The sequence below is a fragment of the Periplaneta americana genome, chromosome 13 (assembly GCF_040183065.1).
Source record: "Periplaneta americana isolate PAMFEO1 chromosome 13, P.americana_PAMFEO1_priV1, whole genome shotgun sequence".
NCBI lineage: Eukaryota > Metazoa > Arthropoda > Insecta > Blattodea > Blattidae > Periplaneta > Periplaneta americana.
The window spans coordinates 37,743,788-37,756,181 of NC_091129.1; the positions used below are offsets into that span (position 1 = coordinate 37,743,788).

At 35.3% G+C, this 12,394-nt stretch overlaps 1 protein-coding gene across 2 annotated transcripts in view; it reads right to left on the reverse strand.

Annotated features, from left to right (window-relative positions):
• Positions 1-10,007: 10,007 nt before the first annotated feature.
• Positions 10,008-12,394, reverse strand: part of LOC138711805 (alpha-tocopherol transfer protein-like) — a 108,588-nt gene continuing 106,201 nt past the window's right edge. For both annotated transcript variants that reach the window (XM_069843049.1, XM_069843050.1), the window contains exon 7: positions 10,008-10,389. In XM_069843049.1, the coding sequence (XP_069699150.1) occupies positions 10,238-10,389 (152 nt within the window). In that variant the 3' untranslated portion in view covers positions 10,008-10,237. The remainder of the gene's footprint in view (positions 10,390-12,394) is intronic.

Consider the following 12,394-nt stretch of genomic DNA (forward strand, 5'->3'; position numbering starts at 1 on the left):
TTCACATAAAACACAGGATGTTTATAGTGATCCATACAGTTGTTAACTATGCAGTTGTCATATTTTAAACGACGTGAGTACTTTTAAATATCCAATCCGATTACAATTTACATTTGATAATTCCCATCTCTATCCGTATTTTTTATATATTTCAGATACATTCACCACTCATTGGACTGAACAAGTGTTCCACATATTATGAAGTTTAATTACTACATGGTTTTTAACATTTTTAACATTATTTAAGTTTATTACCTGTAATATTACATTTTAATAATGAAGATGTCCTATACATAATTAATTTTAAATAGTACTCACCACCAATAGCTACGTATATGACATTGAGATATTATATAACTCTGCCTGAGGATGCCTGAATAGGCGAAAACGTTCGCAATTTTGTAATTCATGTATATAAACTTAATGACTATAAAATAAGTCATTATTTTACTTTGATTTGTCATTGACTGAGTAATAAAATATTATATTGTATTCATTTTGCTCCAATAACCTCTATCGAAGTTGAGAGATCATTTTCTCATAATATGAAATATGTGTTATCTGACAGGAGACTCAACATGACCCCAGAGAACTTACAAAAAAAAGAAAAATTGGTTGTCGTGAGCAATGCATAAGGCATTGCAGTACATAGGCCTTCTAACAACGTTTTCATTTTTGTATCAAGTACAACACTAGCACTTTGTTTAAAACTTTAAAGTTCTTTAAAATATGACTATCGAGTTATTGAATAGTGTAATCTAGTAAATAAATGGGTCTAGTGAAAGGTTTTTGTAATTGCCTTTTATTACGTATTTTAGCTATTTATAACGCCTTTTTGCCTGCCTTTTTATCTATTTATGATGCCTTTTTGCCTGCCTATTTTAATGTTTCATAATACCTAAACTTCCGATCTCTGATAATACATAAGTGTTGCAGCTGTATTGTTGTGTATCTTCAAAAGGTTGTATTCAATTTGTGTCTCCAATACTAAACTAATTTACAAAGCCAGGAAATAATATAATTTTGTTATGTGTGTTTAGGCACTGTCTGTCTAAAATTACTATAGTTATTGTACCATACGTCATTCTGAAATTCAAATCATGGAGTAGATATCACGACCACCTGCATGAGCCTCCAGAGCGCACCGTGGCAGTGAATTGCTGCGAAACTAGAAACAACTTGTAACTGCTGCGGCTAGCTCCGTCTGTCTTTCTCTCTTTCAAGGTTTTTTTTTAGCACTTTCATAGTTTTTGAATCCACATTACACTAAACAATCACACCCTCACAGGAAACGTAAACAGAAGACGCAAAAATCAGGATCACCCAGTTCTGAAGATAGCTCACAACAGGCTGCAATTAGTCATCAAGGTACCGTACCTAGTATTTAACACGCAAAAGCAATAAACTACATATTCCGAAGTAATATAGTGTTAAAAGTTCTGTAATCAAGATGTATAAAAAAATTAGAAAATACAGACGTCCGAAAATACCGTCGGTACAGCAGTTTTTATATGCATTTATTTATACACGCTTTAACATCTGTGGCCATATCGCGTGTAGGATCTCTGGGTATATCAGTAGGCCGTTGACTACTTTTGAGTTCCTGTTTCTTCTGGCATGTGTTCCATAAAGATAGCTTTTACTCACGTAACTGATTTAGATTTCGTTTTTATGATTTATAAAATAGTAACTCGTTTCATTGTTTAAAAAATTCCCTGCCTATGTATGTATAAAAACGTTCAATATTGAATTGTAGTGTAATTTTACTAATAAAATTCACGGGAAAACTCTACAAACTGTAAAATTTACGAAAATAATAACTATTTGTTTTCCAACGAATGAATGCATGTGATTTTGCAAATATTTCTGAGATGGCCGTTTATACAATTTCGAAGGCCGTAAACAATTGCATTGCTATAGAATATTTGAATATGAACAAATGAAAGTAGATCTAATTAATTATATATCATTTGAAATTTGCATGAAAATTTTGAGAAAAATTACGAAAGCCTGTGTGATTTATGATATCTCAATTGAAAGCTATTGATATCGTGATTATGGGAAAAATATAACATTGTCAAACTTTGGATGTTGAAAATTATATATAATATTTACGTTTGAGATTGTTTCTTTCTTTCCGCTTATTTCATGGAATATAAGTTCGAGATTGTTGCCTTCGTTTGATATAAAATTGTAAATAAAGTGCGTTGTGTGAAAATATTAATGGAGGAAGGGAAGATTTTTGTTTCTTATTGAGTTGCAAAGTGATGCTTTCATCATGAGTGACCGTGGTCGTCCATGGAAACGTGGTAGGACTTAAAGAAATATTAGAGTTTCATGCTATGAAAGACGAGTGTCTATAAAAATGGCGTTGGTGCCATGGACAATGTATCAAGACAAATTTAATATTATAATTCTTCCACTCAACCAGCAAGAAAGTATACATACAAATGAATGAACTTACAAGCTACAAATATCACAACAAATTGAGTTACATAAAAGTTACGTGTATACAAGATTTACTTATGAATTAACAGTAAAATATTATGAACTATTAATTAATACAAACTGAGATACGAACTGTGTTAAAAATTGGACTAATATATATAGAATGTTAATATATTTCAAATAATGTTATATTATAGGGAGAGATTATCATGAGACAATATTGTGAAAATACAGCGCTATCAGAAAACATGTCTAAAGAACGAAGTTACAATGTAGTCAGTGACCATTCAAGTCAGTGTAATTAGAATGATTTGCTAAGAAGTTTATCCTTTAAGATATTTTTAAAAGTGTTCATTTTCTTGCAGACTTCAATGCTTTGTGATAAGAAATTCCATTGTCTCGAGATAGTAACTGTAAAAGAGGAGAAGTAACCAGATGTTCTGTGAAGAGATATGCTAAGCATTATGATGTAGGTCCAATAAATGATGCAAGTAGTCTTTGTCAAGCATTTCATTATAAAGGAGTGATCGTGAATGAACATTTTATTCCATGCTGCCACAACGCTGTATTGTCCTTTACCCAGCAGAGTGTAGGTCTATACAGAGTGTTTCAGATTTCAACCAAAAAGTTCAAGGGTTGTGGAGGGGTAGTATGTAAGTATTTTCAGATAGTGAACTAGGGATCTGCGAGTTCAAACTTGCACGTAACTGCGTGAAATATTTTGGGGTCAGTACGCCACTGATTGAACCTACACATTCCATAGCGATATATTTGTAAATCTGTCGGATCAATATTGCTATGTCCCTGTAGCACAATCGGTGAATACTCTAGATCAGGCATGTCAATTGATGTCCACAAGCGCGCGCTTTAGAGCCCAGGAGAGCCTGAGCGCTTTACAGCGGAAAGGAAATAGACAGACGAAAGAGGTGGTATATGCCGCTTGGTCGGGCTATATTCAGGGATGGCCAGCACTGATTCAATAGATAAAGGGAAGAGAACTTATTAAAAGTGTTTCCATGTTAATTTTTAGATTTGTCTGAGAAGTATAAGAGCATTATAAGAAGGTAAGTTTCAATTGTAATGCTCATTTTTCACAAGTTTGATTTTTTTTATTCAAAAGAAATATTTTCTCAACTTTTCGTATAGAAAAGTGAAATTTTCAGGTATATGCCTATTTATTTAGTAGCCTTACAGAATGTTTTCGTAAATCTAATATACCGTTTATACGTATTACTGAAGATAGTGTATTGAAATTTTTTAAAATATTCGCATTTAATTGTTTGTAAGGAAATGAATTAACAAAGCAACTACTGTTACATCATAAGCAAAAGATACGTGCCCAGGTGTTGTAAAAATGTCAGCTCTATAGCTTCAGCACATTTCGAGAAAATAATTTAATATTTTCATGATAGGAAGTTGCTCACAAATATCACCTTAAAAGCATAATGCGATAAGTGTTTTGTTATGTAATATTAGTTACACTTAAAACAGATACTGTACCTGTGTAACTTTGCTGTGTACTGTAATATTGTTTTGATTAGTTTATTGGTTACTTTTGTAAGGTTAAAGATACCATCAATATAAATACCAACTTATCATGTCATACTCAATCTCTTTCTTTGGAATATCACTTTCTTTATGAATGATGTGTTTCATCCACTTAATACAGTATCATATTATACTACTATGGAATTTAAGTGAATATTCCTTCTTAACTCTCTATTATGTTATTAAGATTTAAAACAAAAGGGCAATATTAAGAAATCAGTGTTAGTACTTTTGTTTTACAGATAATAGGCTACGTGTCACAATAGCTGTTAGACATCTCTGCCACGTGTGTATAGCTATGGGTGGAGAACACTTTGAACAGAACTTGTATAGTTGAATCGAATTATATTAAAGGGTGGAACTAATTCTCACAAAAATGCTTTTTGCTTTAAAATGAACGTAACACGCTCCCATTCAACATATTAAAAATATACAATCACAACATTGTGCAAAGAATAAATAATTGCGGATTCGCTACACATTAGCTATATGAAATGCATGATAATGAAAGATGCATACGAAGAGTACAGTGAAAAAACAATGAAAGTCACAGTTCCCTTAAGGGTGATGTCATCTTCTAATTCAGTAGGGGATTGCTGTTCCTAATGAAAAAGTAGGAAAGGATGATTGTATCCGCGGTCTCCTTTACCAGTTCTGATAAGAAAAACACAACCAAGTAAACAGTCCAAGCGGAAATCGAACCCGCACCTGAGCGCAACACCGGGTCAGCAGGCAAACGCGCAACCGTCTGAGCTACGTCGGTATCTAATATGATATAATTATGCCTGCAAAATTATAGTTGATGAACAGTGTTATAATATGAAGTGTACGTGCCGCTGATATATACTGCCATATACGTTACTACGCAGAAACTGTAGCGGGAAACATTGCAAAAATTATGAAGGAAATGGTGATAATAATAAAGGAATATTTAATATTACAAATAGTCTTTATATTGGAATGCCAGATTAACTGAAAGTTATTATTTTAATTTCATTGTAATTAAAAAGCGTTGGAGATTATGTTATTGAAATGTTATTTTAGTACTTATGTAAGGCTAAACCATTTTTCTATATGAATTTGTTGCATTAAGATGAGAATGTCTATTTTATACATTTTGATCTTTGATACTTCTTAATGCAGAACAAGTCAATAAAACTTTTGTTGTAATTAGTTTCTGGTTCCGATTTTCCCCTCCCCTCTAGTACGACTCTACTTGTAAGGGGCTGCAATACGATGAATATTGATGCAATGTTGCTGGTACAAACATGTATTTTCCAATTAACAATGATGAAGCATTTAATCATATTTTAATATTCTGAACCTTCGGCATCTTAAGTAAGTATAAGAGAAGTTCCATATAATACAAATCGTGTCAGAAAATCATTGTGTTCCAAATTTCACTTCAAAAGGGCGTAAGACTAAAATAATGCCGTACTTTAAAAGAAGTTTATATTTTATATTCCAAATGGCCCTATCTCCCACCACCTTACAGTTTACGAAAACTATCTGCAACTCTCTGTATCAACATAGTTATCATTAGTGTAATAAAAAGGTTCGAAATTAATGAGAACGCTTTGAGATAAAGGAAGCTCTCCAGCCTCCAATCCGACTCGCATGTGCAACATGTTTTCAGGTTTTATTTTCGATCAAAGCTAACGCATTTATCTCACAACAAAATGTAAATTATTTAACTTTTAATAATGACGATTTATAGGGAAATATGCAATATTACACGAAACTATTTACTGTTTATCAAACTGCAACATTTCAGTATATGAATATGAAAGTTGTAATCTTAATGGATACATAGTAGAGAACAGTACTACATTCACTTATGAGCTGTTAAGTCACGTGACTAATGCCAAAGACTCTGGTTAAATTATATTCAGTCCATAACTGCAGCGGAGATATTCTCGTTCATTCGCTATTCCCTCTCATTTTCTTTCCTTGCAAAGCATAATATATTTCTAAATCAAAGGCAGATTACTTTAACCAGTCAGAATGAAACTAACAACGTGACGATTAGAACTGAATTAGTTCTATGTCCTTATTAACACATGGATTTCGAAATGGATCATTCTATCGTTCCGGACAAGACGCTGGGACTACATATATTTTTTTTGGAATTAATCACTTTTATTTCTGTCGTATTATTTCGGGGGGGGGGAACGTGGCAGATGTTCTTGAATCTCTCTTCTTTCGATTGAGATAAAAAAATAGTTTTTATAATGAGATGGCGACGAAAATTGAGATCAAACTTTCGTTCCGGATATGACGCACTTCAGACACGCTTATTTCCCATTTCTTGAAAACCCTCAATCTCGGCAAAATTCTTAAAACTTTAGAAATGAAAAAATATGGGACGTTACTCATTCTTAAAGGTTTATTTTAACGCTTTTCGAACTTTATACCAAGAAAACATTCCCAGAATATAAATGAAACTTGCGTTCAAGACATGTGGGGAGAAATTCGTTATGGACATGACGTCCGAAAATATTTTTACATAAGTTATAGAATTGTCAATATTTCTTAACATGCTGTTATATTACATAAATATTACACTAACAATGGGAAAACCTGACTCAGATGTGTACAATTAAAAAAAAAAAAAACTTTCTTATTAACAAAGTAGGTCTTCAAATGCTTCATTCACCTATGAAAATCAATTACTTTTAATAGATCTACTATCATACAGTAATTGATTTGTATTACTACGAATTCACTGTAAAAGCTGGTCCACAATAAATCGGGAACGGAAACGACAACGAGAATGAGAACGGAAATATTGTTAAAATAAATGTATTAAATGTGAGGATTCACAATTAACTTTCACGTTCGCGTTCCCGGGCTCCGGCAAGCTTCTCGTTAATTGTGAATGCTAACATTTAAATACATTTATTTTTACATTATTTCCGTTCTCGTTGTTGCTTCCGTTCCCGGTTTATTGTGGACCAGCCTTTCCTGTTACGGCTTATTTTATTTAAAATACAACGAGACTGGTTTTAAGTTCATTTTTCAAATATTAACCTACTTAACATTACTTCAAATGCCAGATATTCATGTTTTAGCATTGAGAGATATGTTGAAACAGTTCCGCACCTCCTATGACTTATTCCTATAGGCTCAATATGATGTAGTTTTTGTGTCGAAAGTATTCGTCTCACTTTTTCCCACTGCGAGCGATATGTCAGTTGCATTATCTTTGACTTCTCTTTCGGTGATAAGGTTAATATTTATCCCTTTGGTTTGTGATGACAAGTCTACCGCATGCTTCTTCAACACGACGGTAGTTGTTCTTAAGCATCTTCGCCGTTTACCCCACTCCGTCTACAGCACCCTAGCGAATGGCACTAAAGAACTCCAAGTAAAGAGTGTGCCTATGGTTTTGAAATATTAGTACATGAAATTGTACCGCTGTTTGAATTGAGAGGCGGCTCCGGGGAGAAGAAATGAAATGTTTTAATGTTACTCTATTATTTTGAATTCAAGATCTGTAATTGTGTAGTCAATCAACAAAGATACTGCACGCTTGTCGTAAGATAAATAATCGGGCACTATGGCGTAATTTACTTTCTATCATTCAGCTGCACTTTGGCCGTGAAAAATGAAATTTAATCCTGACATCAATGCTGAGGCCGTCTCTCTCGTCACGTCGTCTGCGTCGGGTTAGGTGACTATGATCGACATCTCTCCACACGACGTTTTCTGCCTATTCTTTCAGCTCCGGCTGTCAGTTCCACTTATGTCGGAACGGGTGATTCGAGGTGGCAAGTTTTGTTGTGTTGTTGTTGTTGGGCGCCAGGCCCCTCGAATCAACTGTGGTAGATCAGAGTTCTCAGGTAGCTAATGGACGATCGAGACGAGGAGTTTGGGAGAACGTAGCGTAATGTACTAAATGGTGTAATCGACACGCGTATAAATTTGAGTTCACTAACTCCAATTGGGATGTTTATTTTCGATTGTATGATGATATATATATATATATATATATATATATATATATATATATATATATATAGGGTGTTTCAAATATACGGGGAATAATTACAGGTATGTATTTCCCACATGTGGACAATCAAAATAGTTCATTACAACATGTGTCCGAAAATGCTTCATTTCCGAGTTAATGCCTTCACAACATTGAAATTCACCGGAACGTTTTTATTTCCGCTGGTCGGTGTCATTACAGAAGATGTTAAAAATGTCCACCTTCTGCTTGAATACAGACCTCACATCGATGCCTCATTGACCTGCGAACACGATCCCAAACTCCAGGAGTATTGCGTATGTCCTCAGAACATGCCACAATTCGACTCCGAAGGGATTCCAAATCAGGCACCGGAGACGAATAAACCAATGATTTTAAATGGCCCTACAAGTAGAAATCGAGAGGGTTCAGATCAGGTGAGCGTGGAGACCAAGCAATTGGGCCACCTCTACCTATCCATCGATCAGGAAACTTTCGATCCAAGTACCGGCGAGCCGTACGACTGAAGTGTGCAGGAGCGCCGTCATGCAAGAAGTGAATGTGTTGACGATTGATCAGTGGAGTGTCTTCTAAAACATGAGGTGTGGTGTTTTCCAGGAAGTTTGTGTACGCCTGCCCCGTAAGTCTGTTTACAAGTACATGGGGTCCAACTAATCGATCACCAATGATACCGGCACACATGTTGAGGGAGAACCGCACCTGGTGATGAGATGGAACAGTTGCACGTGGGTTTTCATACGCCCATACATGCTGATTGTGGAAATTTGTTATGCCATCTCGTGTGAACAGTGCTTCATCTGTAAATAATATTAAAGCAGGAAAGTTCGGATTTACACCACATTGCTACAAGAACCACTGACAGAACCTAACTCGTGCAGGGTAATCTGCTGGTGATAGGGCCTGTACACGTTGCAAATGATAAGGATACAATTGATACTCTGTGAACAGTCTCCAGACAGTCGTATGAGGAACATTGACTTGCAACGATACCCTTCGTGTGCTGATAGCAGGAGTCATGTTCACAGCCTCCAGAATCTCCTCCTGTGCTTCTGGAGTTGTAGATCTTGGTCATCCCCTTCCCAAACCAGGAGAGTTAAATTTTCCATATTCGCACAGACAGTAATGGAGACGTACAAATGTCTTCCGATCTGGACATTGTCGCTGTGAGTACCTCTCCTGGTACAAACGACGAGCCAGCGCAGCATTTCCGTCCGCCTTACCGTACATGAAGTGTATCTCTGCCAGCTCTTGATATGAATACATGTCGCACAGTCTAACGCCTACACAACACTGGATGTAACCTTCGCCTCGGAATGAACTGTCAGAGTGCCCTCTTAATGTCTCCTTTGACGGCAATGACCTGCGGAAAGAAAACGTTCCGGTGAATTTCAATGTTGTGAAGGCCATACTTAACTCGGAAATAAAGCATTTCCGGACACATGTTGTAATGAACTATTTTGATTGTCTATATGTGGGAAATATATACTTGAAATTATGCCCCGTATTTTTTAAACACCCTGTATATATAGCTATAGCAGAACGCGTATGCAAGTGTGTGTTAAGTTCACTGTTACAGCAATTGACGAATTGTATGGTTTGTTTTCCCTGGACGAATAATAATTATGATCGTACTCGGCGAGGTTTTAAAGTTGCTAAAAATTGAAGAATGACAGTGTGATTCGCGAGTAATGAAAGGAGTTTTCTCGGTGGCGGCTGCTATGATATCTTCCTGCAATTATAACCCGTTTTTGTACGACTATTCAGCCTTAGATTTTCTATTCAAAATTGACTGGGTTGGTGTTACATTTTCAGCAACAGGAACACCACAGCAGGTGCCTATTTGATTTCTGTTCCTAATGAACTATTTAAATATTATAGTTTGAGGGAGTACGGAAGATTACAAACATTGACAACTGTACTGTCTGATAGTCCCTTTATTACTAACAGAATACCACATCGCAAAATATTTCGTACGCGCATGCGCAATAATCACACTTATTTTGTTTGTTACTATACCATATTTTGGAACAGAGAGAGTATTAATTACTCTACAAATTATAATAATACAGAACTTTAATAAAATTATCAGAATTTTACTACTTGTGAACACTTTGTGACCTTTTATTCATCCAATTTTAACCTCTACTTATTTCCTTTCTATGTTTCATAAACGCACCGAATTCATCTGTCAAAGTTGTCTTCATTTTCGACCCCTGGATCACACATTAATTGACAGACGATCCCTGTCCACTAGTCCACGTCCAGTTTCCTAAATGAGCCCTCGAACCCAAACAAGTCGCTACTAATAGCATTTCCTCCTAAGCGCTTCTTCTCATCAGACTTCACGTTTTCGTGTTGCAGGAACCAGTTTTGGTAAGTTTCGAGCTTCTTCAACCATAAGTCTGAAATAACATCAAGTTAGTTTTAATAGCAAGAATTTTTAAAAATAATATTTATTTGTATGAGTACATCGTGGAATACAGAGCAGTTGTGGTGCAGCAATTCTGCTTCAATTATTTAAACCATATAAACCAACCAATTGGAGGGAGAACCTCGGAAAAAATCCCAAACCAGGTAATTTGTTTCAAGCAGGATGTCAGCCTCGGCACGCTCTCTCTACGGTCTGACGTGCTAATCTTTTCTCCATAGCGCCTCAGTTCCAGGTCCTTAGGGTTTAATTAGTTTTCGCCTGATTTTGTTTGTACGTCTTCATAAGTTTATTTTAGGCACTAAACAATCCGTTTGATATTGCTGTTAGGCAGATTATATTGTTTGTATACATACTTAAAATATAATATAATTACAATTAAAAAAAAATCATTCCAAAAATTTAATGGATTTTTAATTGAGTAAATATGGAATTTCCTAGACAAATTATTTTTTTATTGTCTAAGATAGGTAACATATTATAATATTTAGTACCTAAATAAAGATGAGAATACATTATTTAATCTACATTCAGGTAAGGTAATATTGTTTTTCTTTTTGTTGATTATTTAGCGTCCGTCGATGGGATTGGTGATAAGGAGATGTTATTGGACGAGATGAGGCCGAGGATTCGCCATAGATTACTGATATTCGCCTTACGATTGGGAAAACCTCGGAAAAAATCCCAAACATAATCAGCACAAGCGAGAATCGAACCCATGCCAGAGCGCAAATCTAGATCGGCAGGGAAGCGCACTAGCCGGTGGCTAAGATTATTTAAACCTAGTACTGTAGATATATACAGGTTTGTTTAAATGGTTTATTTTATGAACATTTATCAATTGCAATGATATGAGTGAAATGAAGGTGATAATGTCAGCGAAATGAGTCCAGGGTCTAGCGCAGAAATTTACCTAGTATTCGCTCTTACTGGATTGTACGATTGTGATTTGTACGAACAAGGATCACGGTTAGACATGCTAACCGTTACTCTGCGGCGGTGGACATGTAATTATTTAGGAATATAACATTCCAAAAGATAATCTCGTACATGAACTAGAAAATCTAATAAATATAGATTCAGAACTGTCGAAATTATAAAGTTAATGGAAAGAAGCTTAAAAAAGTTCTCATATCATATTAATTAATGATTCTTGAGGGACACTAGGACTGAGATTTGACATTTTTACGATTGAAGGGCTTCCTGCATAGAGGGGTGGTCAAACTATTTGGTGAAATTAATGTTTTGCTTGTATGACACTTTAAAATTATGTCCGACTTTTTGGTGGAAGATCGGTTAGATTTCGTGAATTTAGCACTAAGCTACTGTGGAATTGGTGTTGAGCTTCCAATCGTTTCGTCGCAAAATAGGAGGCGGCTCCTGGAGCTACTGTATATACTCAGTGAACCGAAAATTAACTTTGCGATCTACAAAAGAATTTTACAATGTTACATTTGTTCGGATAATACCTAACAGACCAATAAGATTCGCAATCGCGCATTTCCGCTTTGCAACTGTACATGACAGCTTGGCGCAGCATCTCCACCGCTTCGATATTTATCCAAATCCAACCTGCACCCTTTGCGACCTTCAAGAATCGATGAATAGGAATCAACGCCAACGCTGCCAAGCTCTAAAATCGCGAACAGAATGTGCCAGATACTGGGTAGCGAAAAGCATCATGCCTCTGCTTAGTTCTTTAAGTTTTTTGTTTAGTTACTTTGTCATATTTAATTTTAAAGTGTATCCGGTTTTTTTAATGTTTTGATCTTGAGGTTGTGATCAGGTCAAAGTTAAGTTATCTATGTACCTGACATTAGAATAAATAAATATAGACCTATAAAGAAATTTATTCTGATCAAATTTCTTAAAATTTAAAGGATAAAAATAAAAAATTCTTTCAATAATTTATTATCATTATACACACCTTTCTTAAAATGACCGAACATATTGGAGATTAAATCAATTGCTTCCAAAAA